This window comes from Falco biarmicus, chromosome 7 (genome assembly GCF_023638135.1).
Source record: "Falco biarmicus isolate bFalBia1 chromosome 7, bFalBia1.pri, whole genome shotgun sequence".
NCBI classification, from domain to species: domain Eukaryota; kingdom Metazoa; phylum Chordata; class Aves; order Falconiformes; family Falconidae; genus Falco; species Falco biarmicus.
Window position 1 is genome coordinate 70,409,006 of NC_079294.1, and position 24,507 is coordinate 70,433,512.

The 24,507-nt window shown below is 66.5% G+C and overlaps 6 protein-coding genes across 8 annotated transcripts; 3 read left to right on the forward strand and 3 right to left on the reverse strand.

Moving 5' to 3' along the window:
* The first annotated feature begins 1,851 nt into the window (after positions 1 to 1,851).
* MFAP1 (microfibril associated protein 1) lies at positions 1,852 to 6,493 on the forward strand. Its single transcript, XM_056346127.1, has 9 exons — positions 1,852 to 2,028; positions 2,117 to 2,336; positions 3,001 to 3,130; positions 3,436 to 3,623; positions 4,178 to 4,286; positions 4,364 to 4,524; positions 4,729 to 4,888; positions 5,568 to 5,657; positions 5,787 to 6,493. The coding sequence occupies exons 1-9, from the start codon at positions 1,950 to 1,952 to the stop codon at positions 5,967 to 5,969; spliced, it is 1,320 nt and encodes a 439-aa protein (XP_056202102.1). The 5' UTR covers positions 1,852 to 1,949; the 3' UTR covers positions 5,970 to 6,493.
* Positions 6,494 to 6,791: 298 nt separating this feature from the next.
* On the reverse strand, positions 6,792 to 8,590 carry HYPK (huntingtin interacting protein K). 2 transcript variants are annotated; one of them, XM_056346129.1, is made up of 4 exons: positions 7,644 to 7,851; positions 7,511 to 7,566; positions 7,158 to 7,209; positions 6,792 to 6,976 (listed from the first exon to the last, which is right to left on the reverse strand). In XM_056346129.1, exons 1-4 carry the CDS (start codon positions 7,827 to 7,829, stop codon positions 6,881 to 6,883), a joined length of 390 nt encoding a protein of 129 aa, XP_056202104.1. In that variant the 5' UTR covers positions 7,830 to 7,851; the 3' UTR covers positions 6,792 to 6,880. The 2 variants fall into 2 exon arrangements, with proteins under 2 accessions (XP_056202104.1, XP_056202103.1); XM_056346128.1 differs by lacking the exon at positions 6,792 to 6,976 and having other exon boundaries at positions 7,150 to 7,209; positions 7,644 to 8,590.
* A 448-nt stretch (positions 8,591 to 9,038) lies between these two features.
* Positions 9,039 to 14,125, forward strand: SERINC4 (serine incorporator 4). The gene is made up of 12 exons (XM_056346126.1): positions 9,039 to 10,015; positions 10,134 to 10,286; positions 10,696 to 10,874; positions 10,950 to 11,029; positions 11,116 to 11,209; positions 11,281 to 11,492; positions 11,755 to 11,850; positions 11,924 to 12,050; positions 12,359 to 12,431; positions 12,724 to 12,775; positions 12,897 to 13,053; positions 13,502 to 14,125. Exons 1-12 carry the CDS (start codon positions 9,542 to 9,544, stop codon positions 13,716 to 13,718), a joined length of 1,914 nt encoding a protein of 637 aa, XP_056202101.1. The 5' UTR covers positions 9,039 to 9,541; the 3' UTR covers positions 13,719 to 14,125.
* A 2,402-nt stretch (positions 14,126 to 16,527) lies between these two features.
* On the reverse strand, positions 16,528 to 17,291 carry SERF2 (small EDRK-rich factor 2). The gene is made up of 3 exons (XM_056347770.1): positions 17,174 to 17,291; positions 16,871 to 16,979; positions 16,528 to 16,749 (listed from the first exon to the last, which is right to left on the reverse strand). Exons 1-3 carry the CDS (start codon positions 17,178 to 17,180, stop codon positions 16,686 to 16,688), a joined length of 180 nt encoding a protein of 59 aa, XP_056203745.1. The 5' UTR covers positions 17,181 to 17,291; the 3' UTR covers positions 16,528 to 16,685.
* A 295-nt stretch (positions 17,292 to 17,586) lies between these two features.
* Positions 17,587 to 19,762, reverse strand: LOC130153224 (peptidyl-prolyl cis-trans isomerase FKBP8-like). The gene is given in 8 exon segments (XM_056347769.1): positions 17,587 to 17,813; positions 17,924 to 18,027; positions 18,150 to 18,227; positions 18,298 to 18,470; positions 18,537 to 18,754; positions 18,957 to 19,066; positions 19,068 to 19,294; positions 19,390 to 19,762. Coding segments are annotated over 8 exon segments (1,182 nt in total). The 5' UTR covers positions 19,625 to 19,762; the 3' UTR covers positions 17,587 to 17,776.
* A 197-nt stretch (positions 19,763 to 19,959) lies between these two features.
* On the forward strand, positions 19,960 to 24,232 carry ELL3 (elongation factor for RNA polymerase II 3). Of its 2 annotated transcripts, XM_056346798.1 has the most exons (5): positions 19,960 to 20,060; positions 22,305 to 22,407; positions 22,762 to 23,028; positions 23,935 to 23,979; positions 24,055 to 24,232. In XM_056346798.1, the coding sequence occupies exons 1-5, from the start codon at positions 20,005 to 20,007 to the stop codon at positions 24,160 to 24,162; spliced, it is 579 nt and encodes a 192-aa protein (XP_056202773.1). In that variant the 5' UTR covers positions 19,960 to 20,004; the 3' UTR covers positions 24,163 to 24,232. The 2 variants fall into 2 exon arrangements, with proteins under 2 accessions (XP_056202773.1, XP_056202774.1); XM_056346799.1 differs by lacking the exons at positions 23,935 to 23,979; positions 24,055 to 24,232 and adding an exon at positions 23,253 to 23,404.
* The last annotated feature ends 275 nt before the right edge of the window (positions 24,233 to 24,507 follow it).

The following is a 24,507-nucleotide window of genomic DNA, read 5'->3' on the forward strand; positions in this document are numbered from 1 at the left end:
GGGCGAGAGGAGAGTCCCCTAGGAAAGAGCCTGCCTTTGTGCCAGCCTCAGGCTCTGCAGCCACCGCTGGGACCCAATGAGGGGCAGTACTGGGTCTGCCCTTCCCGAATGAGATCCTCCTGGGGGGACATCTCCCAGCCTAGAACCAAGGATGTTGAAAGGAAAAGAATTCCCTCCCTGCACTTCCTTTGGGATCATGCTGCAGCACTGACTCAACTGGAAAAGCAAGCTTGCTTTGGGGTTTCCTGGCTGCCATGTGCGGCGCTGGCCTTGACCCACATGGCCTCTGTGACACGGCCACGAGGGCAGCTGTGCTAGCCCTCGGCACAGGCAGGGCAGGCACCTGGCAGGGTGGGGTTAAAGCATGGCTCTGGCCCCTCTGCTTCCCAAATCCCCCTGCCGCAGGGTGCCAGCAAACAGACTTCCTGGAAGATAAAACCTCTTCCTTTCTTTTGAGAAGGCACACAGGATGGCAGACGTGGCTGCGGTGGGTTGTGACCCAATTTTGCCCAACTTCAAAAGAAATTTTATCTTCTGCGGCTGGATGCCAGAGCAGGGGCAACTCACGCGGGCCAATCGCTCCAAGCTCTGCCCTCAACTTTCCCCAGCGAAACCTCACACCCCTCCGAGGCTGACGTGTACTGATGCAGGCAGCACCCACCCACTTACAGAAAACCCCTCGTGCCTGCCACAAAGCAGGCACAGCCCTCACCCTTCCTGACATACACGCCACCACCATCACCTCAGCAGTGCCAAGGGGAAGCTCAGGGGTTCCCCCAGCCCCATGTCACAGCATGGTGGGAGGGCCCTGCTGCACCAGAAGCAGCCCCGTCTCCCGGCACTGGCTGTCCCGAGGGCTGCGGTGGGACATGCGGCTGCGCAGGGAACCCAGTGCCTGCAAGAGGGAGACCTGGTGGCAGCACAGAGGCTCGGCAGGGCTGGCTGGCAGCAGGCACAGCAGGAGGGCCAAGGCTCAGTGGCTGGAGAGGCAGTGACCGCCCAGCTCCAGCTTTGCCCAGAGAGCAGCTGCGCTGGCAGTGGGCACACTGCAGGCCCAGTGGGGGCTCTAGTGGCTTTCCCAGGCTGTGCCAGGGGAGTTCAGCAATCCCACCAGGCGCAGGATGTGTCCCGTGGCCCAGCCAGGCCCCAGGGAAATCACCGGTGATGCCAAGCTCTGTGCTCCCCCCGCCGTACCAGCAGGGGCCGGCTCAGCCTCTGAGGATTGTCACTGCCACCCCAGCCGCGTGCAAAGCACAGCCACACTCGAGAGAGGCAATGGGCGGCAGCTGGGGCACTAAAGCGGCGGCCCCAGCCACCGCGGCACCGGTGAGGCTCCGCCGCAGGCCCCCCGCGGGGCATGCCCCACGCGGCAGGCCGGGGCGGGCGCCAGGCCCCTCCAGCCGGTCAGCGGGAACCTGCCCCGGCGCTGCCCCGCCGCGCCACGGCCCTGCCCGCCACCCCGCCCGAACGCCACGGTGGAGAGCGGAAAAGCGGCACCCGGGAAAGAACCTCCGCGGGTCGGGAGCCCGGAGCCGCCGGCCGCCCCCAAGCACCGGCACCCACCCGCCCCCTGCCCAGCGCGGGGCCCGGCACACGCCGCCACCGCGTCCCCAGCCGGGAGGCGCCGGAGCGGGAGTTTCCCGGCCGGGGCTGCCGCCGGCTCGGCGCGGGACGAGAACGGCCGAGGGGGCGACGCGACGCGGCCCGGCAGGGCCTGCACAGCCTGCACCGGACCCCGCCCCGAGCACCGGGGCCCGCACCACCCACAGCGCCGCGCGGCGCCCCGGAAGTGACCCCAGCGCACAGCATCACCTCCGGTCACCCGCCGCAGGCTGCGTTCTGCTTCCGGCGGAAGTGGGGGCGCGATTCCAGTTCCGGGTGAGCGGCTACGAGAAGCCGTTGTCAGCGGGCGCTGCTCGGCTCCTGTCTGTCCCGTTCCCGGCGCCACCATGGCGGTCCCCAGCGCCCTCATGAAGCAGCCGCCGATACAGTCCACGGCGGGCGCCGTGCCCGTCCGCAACGAGAAGGGTGAGTGGGGGGGCCGCGGCCCGGGCCCAGCCGTGGCGGCGGGAGGAGGCGGGCGCGGGGCCCCTCCTGACGGCCCGGGTGCCCGCAGGCGAGCTCTCCATGGAGAAGGTGAAGGTGAAGCGGTATGTGTCGGGGAAGCGGCCTGATTATGCGCCCATGGAGTCCTCGGAGGAGGAGGATGAGGAGTTCCAGTTCATCAAGAAGGCGAAAGAGCAGGAGGTGGAGCCCGAGGAGCAGGAGGAGGAACTCGCCAACGACCCCCGGCTCCGGCGCCTCCAGAACCGCATTGCCGAAGATGTGGAAGAGCGGTGAGTGCTGGGGTCAGTGAGAGCTGTGCCTCTGCCATGCCTCCCAGCAGGTTTGCCTTAGCAGGCAGACTGGGAGCCTGCTCTGCTGTGCTGCAGTGGGGAATTGCAGAACCGGGCAGAAGCTGGGAGCGAGCTCCAGGCAGCGTGGGAGAGTCTCTGACTTCTCATGTCTGTGCCGTGTTGTGCCTGGGCCTCTGGCCCTGCCATGAGCAGTCCTTTCAGCCAGGAGTCACCACTTCCCAGGGCACAGCCCCACATCCAGGTGCAGCTGGGGGGGTGCAGGTGAAAACAGGCTCTGAAATAAAAATTAATGTAATGGACTGAGGTCTGGGGTAGTGGAAAGGGATGGGGTCATGGGAAGCATGCTCTGGGCAGGGAGTAACTGAACCTTGTTTGCCTTCTGCCATGGAGGTGCTGCTGTTTTCAGTTCCAGTAACAGGGAGACTTCCCGCTGAGAACTCTGTTCCTACTTGGTGCATGGGCAGGGAGGAGCTGCCAGTGCATGGCTGCTCCAGCCTCCTGGGAAAAAGAACATGTCAGGTTTCGCTCACACTTGGCAGTTCCAGTGTTCACCACGGCCTTGTTAGGAATGATTCATGGATAACCAACTTCTTGTAGCCTTTTTACATTTGATGCACCGTCGTTTAATCGGGGTCTGTTGCAGGCTGGCAAGACACCGTAAAATTGTGGAGCCTGAAGTGGTTGGAGAAAGCGATTCAGAGGTGGAGGGGGAAGCTTGGCGCCTAGAGCGGGAGGACACCAGCGAAGAGGAAGAGGAGGAGATCGATGATGAGGTATGCTTGCAGAGCCAAGTAACAGGCATGGGGAAGCCCCTGAGTGGTACGGGCTGGAACTGCCTTTTGCATGGATGTGTGGCCTGTCTGGTGCAGCTGGACAGGTGTCAGAGCAGGCAGTGACATAACTGGTGGGTTATTGTCCTCTTGCATGGAATGGGACGCTGGGAGAGGCCACCCTGCATCTGGAAGGATGGGTGCATCATCTCATAGCCAACACTCGACATCACATGTTTTTGGCAGAAGACTGAGAGGGAGGTATAGTGGGGCTGGTTGTCTGACTCCCATGTGTTTGCCTCCATTAGGAGATTGAACGTCGGCGTGGGATGATGCGTCAGCGAGCACAGGAGAGGAAAACCGAGGAGATGGAAGTGATGGAGTTGGAAGACGAGGGTCGATCTGGAGAAGAGTCAGAGTCGGAGTCCGAGTATGAGGAGTACACAGACAGCGAGGATGAAATGGAGCCACGTCTCAAACCTGTCTTCATCCGCAAGTAGGTGACACGGCCATGCTGGTCTGCCCTGGGCGAGGACACAAGACTTAGGAGCTGGAGGCTGAGCACATGCCACTGCCATGGTCTCATCTTCCTTTGCTGTGGGGCAGCAGTTCACCTCCCCCAGGGTGGGGGAGCGATGGTCACAGCCTGCCAGGGCACAGCCGGGGAGTGTGGGGCAATCCCTCCACTGACAGCCCCTCATCAGCTGCCTTGGGTCGCTGTGGCGTCAGGCTGTGGGTCACAGTCTCAGTGGGGTCTGCCCAGAGCCCTTGGGCAAGTGCTACACGGTGGCAAAGGGAAGCTGTCAGTGGGCTGTGCTCCACAGCTGGTGGCTTGGTTGCTCGTGTGCACACCCGCAGCCATAGGGGAATAGTGTGGTAGCCCTGGTGAGGGTGATGCCGGAAGGGGGAGAGCCCTGGGCCTCAGCCCGTCCTTAGAGGGAGCGAAGGCTGAAAGCAGCAGCAGTGCAGGAGCGGGAGAAGTCAGCAAGGAGCTGAGCAGCTGTGCTGGCTCACAGGAAGGCTGAAGGCTGTTGTGGTCTCTGCCTGCAGGAAGGACCGGATCACAGTTCAGGAGCGAGAAGCAGAAGCCCTGAAGCAGAAGGAGCTGGAGCAGGAGGCAAAGAGGATGGCAGAGGAGAGGCGCAAGTACACGCTCAAGGTGCCAAGGGGAGGGCTGGGGGTCATGCGACGGAGGGGGGGGTCACCACAGCAAGCTTAGCGTGGTCCTTGCTGCAGATTGTAGAAGAGGAAGCGAAGAAGGAGCTGGAGGAGAACAAACGCTCGCTGGCAGCATTGGATGCACTTGATACAGATGATGAGAATGACGAGGAGGAGTATGAAGCCTGGAAAGTACGTGAGCTGAAGCGTATTAAACGGGACCGTGAAGAACGAGAAGCGTAAGTATCGTCTGTGTAGACAGGAGGCTAAGAGCCCGCAGCAGTCTTTGCTAGACATAGTGCCCAGAGCCCTCCCTTACTGCCTGCCCTCAGGGTGCCTTTGCTTCCATAGTCAGGAAAGGTGTAATCCCTCAGACAGTGACAGCGGCCGTCCTGGGAGGTGCTGTGGGGACGTGGGGTCTCAGGGGTTTCTCTCTTGCCCAGCATGGAGAAGGAGAAGGCAGAGATCGAGCGCATGCGGAACCTGACGGAGGAGGAACGCCGGGCTGAGCTTCGGGCGAACGGCAAGGTCATCACCAACAAGGCAGTGAAGGGCAAGTACAAGTTCCTGCAGAAGTACTACCACCGCGGTGCATTCTTCATGGTGAGTGCTGCCGCCGGGGCCTGGGCATGGCTGTGCTGGCAGCAGGGGCTGGGCCTGTGCGCTGGGCGAGAGCGCAGGGCCGGCTTCTCCCTATGGGCAGCCCCCACCGCAGTGCCTTGGGGCTGGGGGTGCCCTGGGGTGAGAGCCAGCCCTTGGAGGTGGCGTGGGGCCAGAACGATGGAGGTGATCTGAACTTGGCTAGCTCTTGTGGCAGAGGGCAAGCAGTGACACTAACAGGGGTGGGAGAGTGTGAGCAGTGACACCATGGTGGCCTGCCAGCTGCTGCCTTACAGCTGCCATCTGGGGCCCGATGAGGACTGGTACAGCCTGTGCTGCCTCACCCGAGCACGCTGCAGTGAGCGTTCCTGGCTGAGACTGAGTCAAAGCAGCAGAGCTGTCCCCATGCTGCTGTTTGGGCTGACAGACCCTGTCAGAACTAAGCCAGCTCTGCATGAGCTATGGCCCAGGCTCTGGAGAAGTGGCCTGAGAGGCCATGAGGGGTGGCCACCAGAGGCAGGCCTGGGGGACAATGCTCATGTCCCCTGCCTTCGGCATTAGGTTAATAGGATTTAAGTACTGCAGCAGCCCCTGGCAGAGCAACAGTATCGGCTTCTGGTGGCTCTGCCCTACTTCTGCCAGTGCTTGCTGGAAACTTGCAGGCTGTGTCCTTCTCCTGCAGGATGAGGATGAGGAGGTGTACAAGAGGGACTTCAGTGCCCCAACCCTCGAGGACCACTTCAACAAGACCATCCTGCCCAAAGTCATGCAGGTAAGTGTGCTGGCTGGAGGGCACTTGGCCTGCCTGCCACACCGAGGGGTCGCAGCTCCTTGGGAGGGGGGAGTGGCGGGTCCCTGTGTCCTTCCGGGACAGCTGCTGACAAGCTCTTCTGCTCCCCAGGTCAAGAACTTCGGGCGCTCGGGGCGGACGAAGTACACACACTTGGTGGACCAGGACACCACCTCCTTCGACTCTGCCTGGGGCCAGGAGAGCGCACAGAACACAAAGTTCTTTAAGCAGAAAGCAGCGGGTGTACGGGATGTCTTTGAGAGACCTTCAGCCAAGAAGCGAAAAACCACTTAAGGGAGTGGGCAGGAGGGCGCAGCACGGCTGACAGCCAGGCAGGGCACTGCTGTGCCAGTGCCAGGAGCCTGGCCAGGGACCCAAGGGACACAGCACTGTGCCAGGACTCGTGTGCTGCCAAGCCCTCTGCCCAAGTGCCCTGCTCCCTGTGCTGCGGAGACCCAGTGGGCTCCCTGCTCCGGGTGCTGTGGGGGATGACAGCCTGTCCACGTTGGCCTGGCCCGTGGTCGCACCGCTGTCCCACCAGCAGCCGCCCCGAACACCTCGGCAGCACCCAGCAGGGCTGTGTGGGAGTGGTGCAACAACACCCCTGGCCCCAGCGCACCCACTTTTGGAGGAATTAGCAGACTTTTGTACCTGTCTGGTCCACAGCATCTTCCTATTGCTTGTACGTTCCCTGGTGTCAGTTTGGGCCCTTTTTTGGTGTGGAACAGCAGCGACGCCGGATTCTCACCCTCTTTCTGCAGGGCTTGGCTTTTCTACGTGTTGGGGAGGGCAGTTTGATTAAAGTGGTTGTTTTCTTACATGTTTTGGCCATGTTTGTGGAGCGCAGCCGGCCTGTTCTGCACCTTCCTGTGAACCATGGGAGGCTGGCACAGCCCAGGAGACACAAGAAGGGGCTGGGCACAGTGCAGGAGGGTGGCCCTCACTGCGCCTGGCTCACCACTGCTCCCCCACCCTCGTGCCTGGGTCTGTTGAGCACCTTGGCATGTCCCGTGCCAGTCGCAGGGGGGTCTGGGTGCTGCCGGCACAATCCTTTGAGCCCTTTGCAGCCCGTGGGGCAGGGGTGGGCACCCAGTGCAGACCACAGCAACAGCCCCCTCCCAGCAGTGCCTTTATTGGGTAAGGTAACACAGCCCCTTTCCAGCCAGTCTCATGTGTGGCAAGGGAGTGCTTGGCTGGCGCGGCGCTCAGTTGGTGAGGGTGATGAGTGCCTCCACCACGTTGCCCATGTGCTCCCGCAGGCTGCGCTCCGCGGCTGCTCGCGAGATCTCCATCTCTGTCATCTGCAGGGAAACAGGCACAGCCTCATACAGTGGCCGCAGAATGGCGGTGCAGGCTGGGCTGGGGGTCAGCAGCAAGGGCCGCGCACCCACCGCACCGCTGGTGGGCACCAGCCTCGGCTTTGGGTGCAGTTTTGGTGACCAGACATTGGCTGCACCAGCCTGGTGTCCCACCCCTACTCACAATCAGCTCCAGGTCCTCCTTCTTGATGGTCACTTTGGCCAGTTCCTTCTCCCTGGGTCAAGAGACAGGCAAAGCTCTGGTGACCGACTGGCACCCCTGGCCCAATCCGGTGACTGATGGGACCCCCCGCCCTGCTCCAGTGACCGACCGGCACCCCCTGCTCCGGTGATAAAGAGGACTGTCCCGCTCCAGTAACAGACACGGCCCCCCCAGCTCCGGTGGCCAGTCACTACCCCTGCAGCAGCGTGGGGTGTGCTCCGGGAGAGGGCCAGGCACCCACCCCAGCTCCCGAGGCAGGGCTGGGATGTCAGACCGGGAGGCCCCCCGGAGCCCCGAGCGAGCGCGGCCGTTACCTCTCCTGCTTCGCCTTCTGCTCCCGGGACCTTCGGTCTCCGATCACCGACATGGCCTGCAGGACGAGCGCAGTCACGGCGCTGCCCGGCCCGGCCGCCCCGCGGCACCCCCCCGCCCCCCGGCCCGCCGCACCGTCTCCAGGTTGGAGCTCTGGATCTCCTTCTCCTCCGCGTAGTCCGTGACGCGCTCCAGGTCGGCCGCGCCGCTGTCGTGCTTCCGCGGCTTCTCGGCCGCGCGCCCGCCCGCCCCATCGCCGCCGCCACCGGAGCCGTTGGGCTCCGTCTCCAGCTCCAGCTCCACGTCGCCCTCCGCCGCCATCCCGCCGCCGCTCCCCGCTTCCGCTTCCGCTCGCGGCCGCCACAGCCCCCCGCTTCCGGTCACGTGCGCCGCCGCCGGAACCAGCGAGCGGGCGGCAGCGGCGGGCCAGAGCGGTGGCTCCGGCCCGGTGCCGGTGTCCGGCCCCTCCGTCATCCTCCCTGCGGGGAGCCCCCCCAACCCCGGGGCTTCTCCGCCGCCGCTCCCTAGGCGGCAGCCCCGGCCCGACCGGCTGGGTGCATCGGTGCCTCGGCGGGCGCTGCCCGGGCCTGGGGCCCGGGCCCGGGGCCGGGCCGGGGAGGGCACAGCCCTGCCCGCCGCCCCCGGGCTGCCCGCCGGCCGAGCTAAGCCGGGTAAGAGGGTTAAGTAGCCCGATTTGGCTCCTGCCGCGGAAGGATGGGGCTGGCCCTGTGCCACCGCGGTGGCCCTGGCTGTACGGGCGGCCAGGCCGGGGCCGTGCCCCCGGTGTGCCCCGGCACCGGGCCTCGCAGGCCCCACCTGCAGCGCAGCCCCGGGAGCTCGGTGAGGCCAGGGCCCGCCCGGCCGCCCGCCGTGGGGCACAGGCCGAGGAGAGCAGGGTCTGCCCCTGCCTGTCACCCGCCACACCGTGACGGGGACATGGTGTCCCCATGGGACAGGCTGCACCCCGCACTGTGTGGGCACCGGGTGGCTCAGGGTGCCGAGGGCCCCGCAGTGCCCGGTGCAGCTGCCTAGCTGCTGGGGCAGGAGCCGAAGCGCTGCCACCAGAAACCTTGGCAGCAGGATGTGTCCCTGCCGGAGGTGGCTGTGTGGCAGTGGCTGCATCCCGGGGGCTGTCTGTGGGCACGCAGGGCTGTGGGTGCGAGGACCGTGCCCCCCTGCCCGGCCGCACAGCTGCCAGGGCCGCCTCGGCAGCCGGCCAGCTCCGCTGCCACCTGGATGCTGCCTGTGTCTGCCAGTGCTGTGCCAGCTCCTCCGCCTCCTGTGCCTGCTGTACCACGCACCACACCTGCCTTTGTGGCAGTGTCTGGGGCCTTTTCCCCACCCCGTTCCTGGCCTCCCGCTGCTGCTCCACGTGCGGGGATGTGCATGGGGATGAGGCCACCTGAGATGTCCCGTGGGATCCTGGGGTGGGCTGACCGCAGCCAGCAGCCTGGCACCCACACCAGTGCTCACGTTCCCCCCACACCGCAGTGTGAAGGGGAGAGAAGAGGAAGAGCAAAAGCAAAAAAAAAGAAAAGTCATGAGCTGAGATAAAGACAGATTAACCTGTGAAGGAAAGGGGAAAACCAAACCCAATCCCAGCGCCGTGAAGGCAGGCGCTCATCGCCTCCCACCAGCGGCCCAGTGCCCAGCCAGTCTCCAAGCAACAGCCGTGCTGGCAGCCAAAACCCTTCCTCTGCCTCCAGCCTCAGCGCCAAGGACAACGCTGTGTCACCGACTGTCCCTTTGGCTGCCAGGGTCAGCTGTCCTGGCTCTGTGCCCTCCCACCTCCTGCCCACCCTTGCCTTCTGGCTGCGGGGGAGAGCAGGAACAGGGAGAGCCCCGGCGGGGGGGTGAGCCCTGTGCAGCCGCAGCCCCAACACCCACACCTCGAGCTGCCAAGGAGCTGAGGGAGGGTGACGCCAGACCAGCAAGCCCCCGCACAGGGCCTCTGCGGTGGCAACGTGCCCCCTGCCTCCCCCGGCTTTTCCCCAGCTCCTGCCCACTCTAGGGAGGTCTTGCTTCCCAGCTGGATGCACCTCATGCCATCCTCCTGCCCCGCGGGGTGCCCGTGTCCCTTGGGTGCCTTGGTGCCCGTGGGTACCTTTGCACCATCCCAGCCCTTTGGTACCCCCATGACCCCCAGCCACGCTGCACCACGGCACCGCTCTGAGACCAGCCATCCCCACACAGGGGACAGCACCCCGTGGTTCCCCACATGCCACCTGTGCCCCAGCTGGCTGCCGTGGCCTCATCCTGCCCAACGAGGGGCCAGGGTCCCAAGCAGGCATCTCCATGGCCAGGGATCATTGGTGGACCCTGGACAGGCTCCCCACAGAGTGCCCCGCTGGTGGCTGCCAGGAGGTAGCAGTGAGCAGATGGTGGGGCGGGCCGAGCCGACAATCCCCCTAATCCCATCAGGGTGTGGGGGGGGGCAAGCAAAGCCAAGCCGGGCCATGGCGGGCACACGGGCACACGGCCGCCTCCTGCACTCCCTACTCTGCCAGGTGAGACTGAGGGGACTGCCAGGGCTGGGGGCTGTGCTGGACCAGGGTGGGGGTGCCAGGCCAGGCTGGGGTGTCAGCTCTGGCCCGTTGGGATCCCTGCTGACCATGCTCCCCCCAGCTGTGCTGCGCCTGCGGCTGTGGCTGCAGCTCCTGCCGCGGGCTCCGTGTGTCCACAAGCACCCGCATCCTCTACACGCTACTGCATGTCCTGGCCTCTGCTGTGTGCTGCCTCATGCTGTCCCGCACCGTGGCCCAGGCCATTAGGGAGAAGGTGACAATGGGAGCTGGGATACCCGGGGTGCTGGGGAGCCAGGGGTCCTGGGGGTGCTGGGGGTCTCAGAGGCACTGGGGGTGGGGGGTGCCAGGCATCCCAGGGGCACTTAGGTGTCCCAGGAGCACTGGGGGTGCCAGATTTGGCACGGGAGCCTGGAGTACTGGCATACTGCAGCTACTGGGAATAACAGGGCTCCTAGGAGTGCCAAGGGTGCTGGACATGTCAGAGGGGAAGGGGTGCCACGGGTACTGAAGATGCATGACTTGCCCAGCACCCTGGGTGCTGGGGATGGAGAAGGTATTGGGAATTCTGGGGGTGTCAGGAGTCCAGGGGTGCTGGGTACTGTGGGCACCAAAGGGTGCTGGGCACACCAGCAGCCCCATCTCAGCACTTGCTGTGCCTGCAGGTGCCCTTCTCGGTGGTGCTGTGCGAACACCTGCCTGTGGGCACAGACTGCGAGCGGCTGGTGGGCTCCTCGGCCGTGTACCGGGTCTGCTTCGGCACCGCCTGCTTCCACCTGGCGCAGGCTGCCCTGCTCCTCAACGTGCGCTCCAGCGCCGACTGCCGTGCTCAGCTCCAAAACGGGTACAGGGGCGGGGTGCAGGATGGGGCTGCGGGGGGCTGCCAGGTCCTGTCTCCCTGATGCTCCCTGCCCCACAGGTTCTGGCTCCCGAAGCTGCTGGTGCTGGTGGGGCTCTGTGCCGCCAGCTTCTTCATCCCTGAGGACACCTTCATCCGAGGTACGTCCCCCACCCTGCCTGAGCTGGCACCTGGACCCCTGCCCATGGCCCTGTGCTAGCTCCCTCTCTGCCCTGTCCCCCCCCAGTCTGGCACTACATGGGTGTCTGCGGGGGCTTCGCCTTCATCCTCATCCAGCTGGTGCTGATCACTGCCTTTGCACACACCTGGAACAAGAACTGGTGAGTGCCGGGATGCTGGGGCGCCGACTGCGTGCCTGTCCGCTGCAGACCCTCACCCGCTCTCCCGGCAGGCTGACCGGCGCTGCGCAGGACAAGTGCTGGTACCTGGCCATGCTGCTGGCCACGGCCGCTTTCTACACCCTTGCCTCTGCCGCCTTCTCCTTCCTTTACAAGTACTACACCCACCCTGCCGCCTGCCACCTCAACAAGGCACTGCTCACCATCAACGGCAGCCTCTGCGGCATCATGTCCTTCATCTCCATCACACCCTGCGTGCGGCTTAGTGAGTACGGCACGGCACAGGCTGCCACATCGCAGGGCTGGCTGTGTCCTGGGGCTGGGGGGTGGCCGGGGGCTCCCAGCTCAGGGCCAGCGCTCAGGCACCCAGGGAGGACCCAGCTCCGCAGGGCTCCCACTGATCCTTTCTGCACCATGGCACAGGGTGCTGAGCAGGGGAGGGGGTTTCCCGGGGCCCATGCAGAGCCCATCTGCCCGCTCATGGTGCTCTAGGGGCTCCATGGACACCTCTGACCCCACCCTTGCAGAGCAGCCGCGGTCAGGGCTGCTGCAGTCCTCAATCATCAGCTGCTACGTGATGTACCTCACCTTCTCTGCGCTGTCCAGCCGTCCCCCGGAGAGAGGTGGGTGCTCCCATCTGCTGCCAGCAGCCCCCCCACCGGGGTGTACGCCCATCTCACCTCCACCTCCCCGCAGTGCTCTACAAGGGGCAGAACCTCACCGTCTGCTTCCCGGGCGTCCGGCAGGACGAGCTGCAGGCGGAGGACACCACCGTCGCTGTCCTGGGGGCTGCCATCATGTACGCCTGCGTGCTCTTTGCATGGTGCGTGTGCCTGCAGCACGGGGTGCGGGGGGCAGAGCACCTGTAGAACCGTCCCCTCTGAGCACGGCCCGCCCCACACAGGGACTGTGCCCTCAGCATGTGGCACGGCCAGCAGAGTCGGGGATGTCCCAAGGGGTGGCAGGGCCACAGCAGGTGGGGCACCGGTGGATGGGCAGGGGCAGCGCAGTGACCCCAGGCATGGCACAGCAGGTCTCCTGCAGCCATGCTGGATCCATGGGGTGGGCTGGGGGCCTGGCACAGGGTGGTGGATGCCCATGTTATGATTTCTGCCTCTCTCTCGGGCACAGCAATGAGGCCTCCTACCTTGCCGAGGTCTTCGGTCCCCTCTGGATGGTCAAAGTGTACAGCTTCGAGTTCAAAGTGAGTACAGATGTTCCCCCTGCCCAGCTGTGCCCTGTGTCCTCCAGCCACAGGCACCCCACACCTGCCATCCCAAGCCCCCATCCCCACGCAGGGCCTGGGGCAGGTTTGTCCAACCAAGCATGGGGGGCTTCTCATGGCACACCCCAGCCTGCGCCGGCTCCTTGGAGCCAGGCAGCCCCAGTGCCAGGCAGGGCCAGATCCTGCGGCAGGGCTCAGCCCTGCAGCAGTGGCCATGGGGCCAGGCAGCCCTGCCCTGGCAGCAGTTGCCACCAGACTGCTGTCTCTGCAGGAACCCTCCTGCTGCTTCTGCTGCCCCGAGAAGATGGAGGAAGAGCTGAGAGGTGGGTGCAGGGTGGGGGTCCTGGTGGGTGGGCAGAGCCTGTCCTCAGGTGCATGTGTGCAAGCCTTGCGGTGCTGGTGAGGAGGGTGTGCAGGAGCTGCCATGCCCCTGTGCTCTCACAGGCGCTGAGCAGACGTGTGAGCAAGTAGAGGAGCCTGCCAGGGGACAGTGCCTCATCCAGGACGAGCGGGACCGGGTGGTCTACAGCTACTCAGCCTTCCACTTCGTCTTCTTCCTCGCCTCGCTCTACGTCATGATGACCCTCACCAACTGGTTCAGGTAGGGCCCTGCGCTGCTGCCCAGCCCTCCTTGCTCTTGCTCCCCTTCCCTCTTGCTAGTGCAACCACCCGGGCTGGACTGCAGCCCTGTCAGCAGCATCACCCCGTCAGCATCGTCACCCCACCAGCTCCAAGCTGCTCCCCGCGTGGACTCAGCCTGCAGCACTGCACTCCTCGCTGGCCCCGTGCTCCAGGCAGTGCCAGCGTCACCGAGCCAGTGCCTGCTGGGGAGGCACATGGCTCTGCGCCCACAGACAGGCACTGCTTCCACCAAGAGCAGCCGTGCACTGCAGTGAGATGGGCTGGGGTCTGCAGGGCTGGGGCAGCTCCACAGCAGGTGGGACGTGCCCAGAGCCACGTGGCTGCTGTGCCATGAGGTGACCCTGTGGGGTGGCTGCAGCTGGCACCGGGATCCGTGTCAGCACCCAACACCTGCCCTCTCCCACCAGCTACGAGAACGCCGTGCTGGAGACCACCTTCACGCATGGCAGCTGGTCAACCTTCTGGGTGAAGGTGTCCTCGTGCTGGGCTTGTGTCCTGCTCTACCTGTGGCTGCTGCTGAGCCCCCTCTGCCTCCACAGCTCCCCCCAGCACCAGCGTGGCAGGCCAGCCCTGCGTGTCCTGCGACGACGACGGGCTTCACAGCGCATCAACGTCTCCACATAGTCCCTGCCAGGACAGACTGTGCTCAGCCCCGCAGCCGGCAGCAGCCAGGGCTGATCCCTGCCGTGCCCTGTGCCTGCGCCCTGGCCCTGCTGGCCTCCCCTGACACCCTGTCCCAGGAGACAGTGGCATCTGAGAGCGCTGGGGGGTGACCCGAGGGGTGGGTGCTCCCAGGGACACTGGTCCTGGCTGAGCCGGGGACAGCTGGAGCGAGCCGGGTGGTGGGTGCTCAGCCCCGGCTCCCCCTGGGTTGGGGGCAGCTGCTGCTGCACACCAGCTCCCAGCCCAGCCACCCCAGCCCTGGGGCCGCTGGGGGAGCGAGGGTCTGCCCCAGCCACCTCCGTGGCTCAGCCCACCCGCTGGCCACATGCTCATTGTAAATAGCTCCTTGAATACATTTTTATATAAAACTCTGAGCTGAGCCTGTGCGATCCACCCACGCACAGACCACAGCTGTGGGGCTGGGCATGGAGGTGCCTGCAGTGCCCCAGCATCGGCCACGTCTGCGCAGCAGCCACGACCAAGGGCACCTTTGGGGCAGCTCTGCTGGAGAGGGGGGACAAGCTGGGGGGTGGCAGAGCAGGAAGCACTGGCCTAGGGCTCGGGGCTCCAGGAGGACATTCAGCCCGTAGCTGGTACCCCCAGCACACTCCCAGCTGAGTCCCTGGAGGAGCCAGGGCCACCCAGGACACAGGGGTGACTCCAGCACAATGCGGTGCTGGGTGCACAGACCCAGAAGGTGCCCATGAGCCTGCAGCAGGGCCAGGAGCCGCAGGCAAACATCTGCCTGGGCAGCAGGGACTGCCCCAAGCTGCCTGGCCAAGGACCTGCCCCAGGATACTGGGGACAATGCCAGGCTGTGGGGTCCTGCGGGCACCATGCCCGGCCCTTCCCATGCCACCACAGCCTCTGCCCCTCCCTCTGGGAGCCCCGGGAAGGACAGAGCCCCCAGTACCTGCCAGCACCCGGTGCCAGAGCATCGGGGGGTCCCAGCCCAGCCACGCTGAGGGGCACAGGTTGCAGTGGCTCGTGCAGGATGGAGACCAACACCCATGGCCAGGGTGTCCACCAGCACCCTCAGCACCCCAGCAGGGACAGAGGCAGCACCCGACTGTTCCTCCCAACAGGGGTGAACCTCCAGAGAGAGCACCTGGGGAGCACACCACATAACAGATATGTGATATAGCCAGGCAAGAGAGCTTAAGAGTACTGGGGCTGGGGGTCCTGCTGCCATGCCCTGTCCTGCTCCAGCAGCAGCCCCATGGGCTGGCAGTCACCACAGGAGCAGCAGGGCAGCCCTGGCCTAGCCCTGCAGCAGTAAAACCACCAGCCCCAGGTACCAGAGCATCACCCAGTCCTACTGCAAAGCCTATGGCATGCTGCTCCTCCACAGCATCAGCTCCCCAAACAGGTTGCTCAATGTCTGCCAGTGGATTGAGGACATCTAGGTAGTGGGAAGGGTCCAACAGGCACTGAGCCTCCATGGGGATGGGCTTCCTCAGGGAGAGCTGGGCTGCACCAAGCCCCAGACAGTCCTTGGGGAGCAGGAACCAGGTTGGAGTGAGCTGGGCTGCTTACTAAGCAAGGTGGAGGGAAGCCCCCCAATTTTCCCTTTTATTTAGTGTTTGTGACAGGTCTGGAACCACACTCCGCTCCTGGGCACGGCCCAGGCATGATGCAGCCAGTACATGAGGCGGAGTTCTGCAGCTCCTGGAGGAGATAAGCCACAGGCTGCCAGCCCCACAGAGCCTTGAGCCACCCTCCCTCGCACAGGCTATGGCCACTGATGCTGGTGGGCATCAATACTGACCTGCAGCCCAGTCTGCCAGAGGCAGTGGGGGTCCACACAGCCCACAGGCAGCAGCTGATCAATGAGGTGTGCCTTGTGCCCCAGGGTAGCAGGGACCCTACTGACACCTACTGCTTGCCCAGCCCACAGCTCCCTGTTCTGCAAGACCAGTGCCAAGGATGGCACCTTGCCCAGCGAGGAGCCCTGCCTGCCGCAGCACTGGGCTCTGGGATGTGCTGGGGTCCCCAGGCTCTGTCCTGCCGGGGTGGTGGGACTGGCTGCTGCCACTGCTCCTGGCACTGCAGGGAAGTGAAGAGGATGGTGGGTCACAGCAAAGGCTGCAGCACTGGGCTGGACATCAGCATGCCCCTGGAGGCAGCTCTGCTCTGCTGCTGGGCCTAGCACAGGAGATGGTCCAGTTGCCAGCTTGACATCCTCTCCACAGGCAATGCTCTGCTCCGACTGTGCCCACAGCAGTGGTGCTGAGCAGGCAGCTCGCCCAGCTTCAGCCGCTGTGCCTGCTTGTCCCACCAGCTGCAGGAGAACCTTGGTCCTTGCGCAGGCCTGGCCAGCATCTCCCCAGCCCTGAGCCCTCCTTCCCACCCTCCCCACAACCCAGCCCTCTCCGGTGCAATCCCTTCTTGGCTTCATTCCTCTGGGCTTCCAGCAATCCCATCCTCCCCAGGGCATTCACCGCAAGCCTCCCCTGCCCCACCAAGCCCACCACCCACGTGCCTGCACTTGGGGTCCCACCGGCTGTAGAGACCCCCCCCAGGTGATGCCCACGGGGGCAGGCCAGGCCCCATCTTTGTTCCTCACCATGAAGATGCAGCTGCTCCACAGCGCAACAGCCGTGTTGGGTGCATTCGTCCCTCCTCTTCATCAGCACGGAACACGGCCACGGATGCTCGCTGCCAGCTGAGGGGGGGGGCCACGACGGCAGAGCCCCCTCCCACTCCCCGGGCAACCCCAGCCCCCCCGCCCCTCCCGGCCCGGTCACACGGAGGGAGAAGACAGGGCCTGCACGGCTCCACAAACTACTTTAATAGGAGACGGACCCGAGGCGGGCGCAGGGTGCTGCCGGGGTCCCCGGCGGGGCGGCCCGGCCCCGAGGCTGCGCTGGGCATCCTGCCGGCGGGCGGCCCGGCCCCGAGGCGATGGCGGCCCGGCCCAGCCGCGGGCTACTTGGCGCCCTCCTTCTTCTCGTCCGCCTTCTTCTGCTTCTGCTGCATGATCTCCGAGTCCCTGCGGGAGAGCGCGGCGCAGGGCTGGCAGCGGCACCGGCACCGCTTCAGGACCGGGGGGATCGGGGCGGGGAAAGGGGGGGAGGAAGGGGGGGTGTCGGCGGGGCCGGCCCGGCGCTCACCTCTGCTTGCGGGCGGCGGCCGAGAGCCCGTCGTCCCGCCGCTTGCCCTTGCCCGAGTCGCTTTGCTTCTTCAGGTTCTTCTGCCGCGCCAGTTCGCGCTGGTTCCCGCCTGCGACGGCGCGGCCGCCTCAGCACGGCCCGGCCCAGGGCCCGGCCTCAGGGCCCAGCCCCAGGGCCCAGCCCGCGCCCCGGCCCCGCGCTCACGGGTCACGGCGCCGCTCCCTCCCGCCCCCCAGGCCAGCCCCGGCCCGCAGGGCGGGTCACGGTGCCGCTCCCCCCGGCCCGGCCGCAGCCCGCACTCACGGGTCATGGCGCCGCTGCCTCCCGCCCTCCGCTCCGCCGCCACGTCCCGCACTGACCCCCCCGCGCCCCGCCCCGCTCCGCTCTTTAAGGACGCGGCACGGCCAATCGCCGCGCAGAGCCCGCCCCCACCGTCCTCCTATTGGTACACCGCTCCGGCTAGGCCACGCCTGATTGGCCGCAGGCTACGGCTGCCATTCTGCCGGCGGGGGCGAAAAAGCCGGAAGCTGGAGCGCAGGCGCCAGAGCCGCGCCCACGCGCCAGGGGGCGGGGCACGAGGAGGCCACGCCTTGTCGTGACGCAAAAGGGGGGCGTAGCCGCGGGGACAGGGACGGGACAGGGACAGGGACGGGACAGGGACAGGGACGGGACGGGACGGGACGGGACGGGACGGGACGGGACGGGACGGGACGGGACAGGGACGGCACGGCACGGCACGGCACGGCACGGCACGGCACGGCACGGCACGGCGGAGTCGGTGCTTTCTCCTCTCCTCAGTCCGATGCCCGGAGCCGCTGCGGCCCCTGGGCCGGGCCACCGGCAGCCCCGCCTCCATCCTCGGCGGGGCGGCTCCTCCGGGCCGGCTCCGGTGCGGCGCGGGGCCGCTCAGGCCGTTCCTTCCGCCGCGGGCGGTGCCAGGGTCCTAGGGGGAGGTACCGCCGTAAGCGCTACCCGGGCCGCCGAGGCCAAGCGGGCCTGGGACGGCCACCCGCCCCGACAGGCAGTCCTCGGTCCACCGGCGCACATACGCACCCAGGGCTTGGCGTCGGCATCGGGTCGTGGTGGGGTTCCTGGGGGGCGACGAGGGCCGCGGGGCTCCGGCGCTTCACCAGCTGCGACAGCTCGGCGTGGATCACCTGCAGGCGGCAGGGCTGCTGCGGCGTGCTGGGCTGCGGCGGGATTCCCCCGACGGTCCCGGTGCGCCCCGAGCCAGGCTCCGACGGGACCCCCGGCGCCCCCGCAACCCGGCCGGCCGGACCTTGTTGGCCGGGTCCAGCTCCAGGGCTCTCCTCAGGACGGCTGTGGCCTCCGCATCCCGGCCCTGCTGTGCCAGCAGCTGCGGGGACAGGAGCGGGCGGTAGCGGGCGGCCGGGGCGGGAGGCGGCGGGGGACGGCGCGGAGCCCACCTGCCCCCGCCGGAGCAGCGCCCGGCCGTTGTCCGGGCTGATGCTCAGGGCCGCCTCGCAGGCCGCCAGCGCTTCGTCCGGCCGCTGCAGCTTCAGCTCGGCGGCCGCGCAGTTGTTGAAGCACTTGACCCGCTGCTCCCGCAGCTCCTCTTCCTCCTCCGGCCCGGGGGGAGCTGCGGGGGCGCACAGCCTCAGCGCCCTGGCCTCGCAGCCCCGGCCCGCCCCCCGCCCCGTCTCACCAGCGACGGGCCCGTCCAGGGCGCGCAGGGCCAGGCGGTAGGAGCGCAGCGCCGCCATGAAGTCGCCCCGTGTGAAGTGGAAGTTGCCCCGCTCCCTCCGCTGCGAGCCCAGGCGCAGGCGGGTGGCGGGCGGCAGCGTCTGCTTGTCGGGGTCGTCCCGCACCTCCAGCAGGGTCACCTCGAACAGCAGCGGCGCCTCGGGCGGCACGTCGGGCTCCCTGCGGGCACAGCGCGGGCTGCGCCTGCCCCCCCGGTCCCCTGTGCCCCCCCATCCGCTGACTCCCTGGTCCCCCTGCACCTGCCCGTCAGGTGACCCTGTCCCCAGTCTCCTGTCTCCCCCGGCCCCCTGCCTCCCCGGGTCCCCCTGTACCTGCCCGTCAGGTGCCCCTGCCTCCCAGGCCCCCTGCTCGCCCGCCCTACCTGCCCGAGCGGCCGTAACCATATGGAAAAGCGGCAAGGAAGAAGGAGACCTCCCCGGGCTGCATGGTGGGGACGCCCAGCTCCAGGGCCTGTGGACGCGGGCACGACGGGGCTGGCCGGGCGCGGTACCGGGCAGCGTTCAGCCCGCCCCGCGTCCTGGCCGGGGCTGACCTGCACGACGTCGCCATGGCCCGGCACGAAGGTGAGCCGCGGGTCCCGCTCCACCAGCCCGCCGTCCTCCAGGGCACCCAGCACCTTCACTGACACCTCCTGGCCCGGCCCCGGCTGTGGCCCGCCCTGACCGTCTCGCACCACGCGCTTCCGCAGCAGCCGGTCCTCTGCAGGCGAGGGCGGCCCTGAGACCCGCCTCGGGAGCCCCCCGAGGCCCGGCACCCCCGGCCCGGCACCCCCGGGGCCGCCCGCGGACGCTCACCTGTCAGATCGCTCCAACCGTCGGCCGTGAAGAGCGGCCCGAAGCCGCCAGGGCCCGGGGCCGCCAGCGCCTCCAGCCGTCGGTAGAAGGGCCGCTCCTCCTCGTGCACCGACGGCAGCGCGATGGCGGCGTGGGGCAGGTGGAACCGCACCCGCCTGCCCCGGCCGGGCTCCCGCGGCCTCCGTCCGGTCCCCGCCTCCCTCTCCGGGGAGCCGCCGGGCGAGGATCCCGGCATGGCCCGCCGCTACCGGGAGTCCTCGGTGCGGCCCCCCCGGGGTTCGACGGCGGGGGCCCACGGCCTTCAGCCCGCACAGGGCGCGTCGCCGCCGGCCCCGCCGCACCGCGACTGCCCAGGGCGGCCGCCGAGCGCATCCCGTCGCGCCGTTACCTAACGCCGGGAAGCAGCTCAGCGGATTAGCCGGGGCCGCCGGCAAAAATAGCCGGCTCAGGCTGAGCCCCGCCGCGGGGCTCCCGCCGCCGCCCCCCCCCGGGACCGGCCGCCCGGCCCCGCCCGCCGTGGCCTCGCACTCGGGACTATGCCACGGCCGCGGGCGTTGCTTTGTGGGCGGCTCCGGTACCGGGGCTGCGGGCCGGGCCCCTGGCTCAGCCTCCTGCATGTGTGGCTCTCGGCAGCGGCGGCACGGGTGCTGCACGGCTGCGGGCGGCGGCAGGTGGGACTGGGCCGGGTGGGGGGCGTTGGGGGGAACTGGGCATGGGTGGGACTCATTGGTGCCTGCTGTTGTTGCAGGGGGCGTCGGGGCCCGTGATTGCCTTTCGGGGCAGCCAGGGGGTGAGCGGGGGGACCGGGGAACCCAGGGCAGCTGGGGGGTGAGGGGGCAGCAGGGGACCGGGGGGACCAGAGAACCCAGGGTGGCTGGGGGCTGGGTGGATCGGGGGCAAACTGGGGAGCCCAGGGCTGCTGGGGCATGGCAGGTCATGATGAGGGAGTGGAGGGATGAGGGAAGGGTGAAGGAACCAGGGAGGCCGGGTATGGGGGGGCATCAGGGTGGGTCGAGGTCCCACCGGTGGGCACAGGGGCCAGTGTGATGGGGTGGATCCGCCGTGCTCCGGGGGATAGGGGTCTCGAGGGAGCCCCAGCCCTGATGGCCTGTCCCACTGGCAGTACCTGACGGTACTGGGAGGCCCTGCGACCCCCCCACGGCTCTTCATCTTCTCCCTCTCCTGCTGCAGCCGGAATGAACGAGGGGCCAGCTTTGAGTGCATGTGGCTGGCCATGCCCCAGTAAGCCCACCAGACCCTGGTGGTCTGGTTGCCAGCCCTCCCATCTGTCCATGCTCAGGGCTGTGCTGGTGGCACAGCCTCGGGGTCAGCCCCAGCCCTGCTCCCACTGGTGAGACAGGCAGGAGCGCTGCTCTGGAGCACCAGTTCCCACCAGCTGGGTCTGCTCCCACTCTCCTCATGGTTCCCAGTGGCCCTGGCCAAGCAGCCTGGTGCTTTTTGCATCTAAAAGTCCCCACCGCCCTCCCTGAGCTCACAGCATCCCGAGCTCACAGCATCCTGAGCTCCCGGTACCCATAGCGGCATCCCAAGTGTCAGGGCAATGGCCTCTGTGTGGACTGGGATTTTGGAGACAGTCTGGGGACAGGCTCCCTCCACCCTGGCTTTCCTTGGATGCCCACCTTGCAGGGCCATCTCCAGGCATTGCGCAGGGCTGGGCGGAGCAGGCTGGGCTTGGCTGGCAGGCGGTGGTGTCTTCTCCCAGACTAGGTCAGGGCTGGCTGGGCAGCCTGGGCAGCATCCAGGCAAAAATCATGGTCTGTGCCTGGGAGAGCAGCTGCCCACTGCTGCAGGAGCCTGCATCCCTGGCGAAGGAGCCCCGCAGCAGAGCAGTTGTTGAGCTCAATCCTGCTGTGCTTGGCTATGGTTAGTGGGGTGCCGTGGGTGCTGGTGGCCCAAATGACAGTGTGGGCTGAGCCTCCGCTGCCTGCCAGGCTGGGGTTTTGATGGCTGTGGGGGACCCTGCTCGCCCCTTGGGACCACGGTTCTGCCTCCTCTGGGACCAGCTGGTCCCCGGATGCAGCAGCAGCTGCTCTCGGCAGCTCTGCACATCTGGGGGTGTCAGGCTGCAGCAGCGAGGCAGCAGCAGCACTGGGAGAGCTGTGCAGTGTCCCTGTCCCTCAGCTGGGGCGGGGGGGGGCTGCTGTGGAGGCACGGGGGCTCGGGGGGGGGCGGTGTGCCAGGACTGATGGGGGAGGAAAGCAGGACCTGGTGTGATTCTCCTCTGGGGCTGACCCCACTCTGTCCCGATGTGTCTGCAAGCAAAGGTGTCACAGCTCCCGAGAAGGCCAGCGTGACCAGCCTGCTGAGGAAGGGCTCTGCCTGCCATGTCCCCAAGAGCAGGAACCACAGGCCTGCAAGAGCCAGCCCCAGGGTGTCCCTTCAAAGCCTGGCTCAGCCCCATGCCTGGCAGCCCCGTTGCAAGCAGGAGCACGTGCAGCATCTGGAAGGGATGATGGCGGGCAGGCCATGGCCACCCAAGGAGGGCAGGATGCCAGCTGCGGTCCTGCGCAGGTACCGGGGTGCTGCACCATGCCCACCCGGCCGCGCACCCCCCAGGGCACAGGGCTGGATGCCACTGGCTCCTGCTGCCGCCTGGAGGGGACCCTGCCAGGCCGGGTGTGGGAGGACTGGCCACGGAGCACAGCCCAGGAGCGGTGGCACAATGCCCTGCAGCAGCACAGGTAGGGCCCTGGGGCAAGCAGCAATGAGAGCAGTGGGGTCTGGGGGGGCTCGGTTGCTGCGGGCATCTGGCCGTGGGCACGATGCATCTACTGCCAGGTACTCAGCACTCTTTGGGCAAGGCTGGAGCCACCCCTCTGCTGCCCAGGCACTTGGTGTTTGGAGATACTTTCCCCAGCCTTGGTCTTTGGTTTCTGCTGTCTCTCGTGCCCCAGGAGCCAGGACCACAGTCCCTTGGCCCCATCCTTCCTGGTGCCTCCGCCCCAGCCTCCAGAGCATGGCTCCCCTCAGGCCACCAGCAAAAACCTTCAGGGGGTGGTAAGTGCTTTTGGGCTTTGGCAGCAGAAATCCCCCAGGGTGCGGGGGTGTGGGGAGAGCCTCATTCAAGGCATCAGGATTATTCTTCTCTGTGCCCCCTTCCCAGAAAAGGCCCCCTTGCCCCCCAGCCCAACCACCCCAGGGCTTGGGACTCAGCCCCTGCCTTGTGCCCCAGCGGTGCACAGCCCCAGCTGTGACCCCCCCAGTATAGCCCAAAGGACAGGGCACGCCTGAGCGCTGCCACAGTGCGAGGGATGCAGCAGCCCTGGGCCGCACAGGCTGAAGCTGGCAGGGGACCCGGGTCCTGGGCAGGAGCCTGGGACAGGCCTGCGGCAGAGCAAGTTTGTCTTTCAGAAGCGCCTGGCACTGCTGGATTTCTCAGAGCTGAGAGCCAACAAGAAGCCCTGGACCCCAGTGTCCAGCCCTGGCCTTCAAGAGTGGCACTGGAGCTGCCCACAGACACTTGGCACACAGCAGCCGGGAACGTGGGGCCAGCAGCAAGGTGGGCTTCTGCCCCCCAGCAGCCGTGCCGGGGAGCTGGAGAGCCGCAGGACGAGGAGGCACGCAGTGACTGGGGAGAGGGTGCCCCATGCCCGGAGCAGCACCACGCTGCTCCTAAAGGTGAGGGGCTGCCTGGGGGTGCAGGCAGCCAGGGACACAGCCCCACCAGCTCATGCAGCAGAGGCTGGGTCAGACCCCCGGGTGCCCTAGGAGGAGGTGGGAGGCCCAAACCAGGGCTGCTGGCAAGCAGGGAGGCTTTGGCCAGGAGGCCGAGGCAAACATGGGGACAGTGCAAGCCTGGGTGAACCGCCCAGCCTCACAGCCTGCGGCCATCTCTGCCGCAGCTGCATCCCCTGGGATCTCCCTGGTGGGCCAGGGGCTCTACACCCACCAGAGCCGTGCAGCTGCAAGCTTGGCTTTGTAGAGGGGCCTTCCAGTGAGCCCAGGCATGGGACAGGTCCTGGCCGAGGTGGAGGAGAGATGCTCCAGAGCACGTTAATCCTCATCATCTTCTGCTCCTTGCCAGACACCAGGTCCCAGGCTGGCAGCTCCACCTTAGCAGAGATCCTGGATTACTTATGGTAAGAACACTTGGCACCAGCTGCCACGGGGCTCCCTGTTGCTTAGTGTAATTTGGCCCAGCTCCACAGCATCAGGCGGGCTGAGGCGAGCTACCTGCCTCCCCTCCAGTGGCGGCAGCAGCAGGGCAGGGGGCTCAGTTCTGCTGCAGGGGTCCTGGAGGCCCAGGGAGAACAAGTATCTCCTGGTCACGGCAGGAAATACTGTACCGTCTGCTCAGTGGAGCAGCGCAGTGCTTACAAGGCAGCGTTCAGCGCCGACTACGCGGAGTACCGCCATCTGCGTGCTCGCGTCGGTAACGTGAGCCAGAAATTCATTCAGCTGGGAGCCAAAATGAAGATGTTGAAACAAGGAATGGAGGAACGCAAGGCAAGCGGGAGACCTGGGGCAGGATGGCACAATGCAGCCACGCGGTGGTTCTGCTCACCTACTTCTCTTGGGTTTCAGGCACTTGAAGCTACAATTGTGCATGAGCACAGCCACTTCAAGAAGGTGAGGCTGGATGCAGGGCAGGGGCTGGGTTCCCTCCCAGAGGTGATCTGTATTTTAATTTTTTTTCTCCTCCAGACTTATCCTAGCTACCACCAGGAGAAGAATCGCTGCGAATACCTCCATCAGAAGCTGTCTCACATCAAAAGCCTGATTCTACAGTTTGAAGGAAGCGGGAGCTCCTAGGCAAACTGCTGCTGCAAGTCTTTTTTCTTTGCTCACCAGGACAGGTCCCTGAAGTGGTGGAAGAAGCAGATCCCTGAGGGTACATTAGATTAAGGATGAGGTTTGGGAGTGCCCTGCTGCCATCAGTGCTTTCTCCAGTGCCCAGGTGCGTGGCTAATGCATGGGACAGCTGCCGGGCTGCTCCAGCTGCCTGCTGCCCTGCATAGCCTGGGGCCAGCTGGTCTCCAGCTCCCTGCTGGAGTGCTGCAGTGGAGAGGCAGAGCTGGGCATTCAGAGATCCTTTGCTGAGGCTGTGCCAACCCGCACAGATGTGTTTCTTAAACCTTTGGGTGGCAGCTGCCCTCT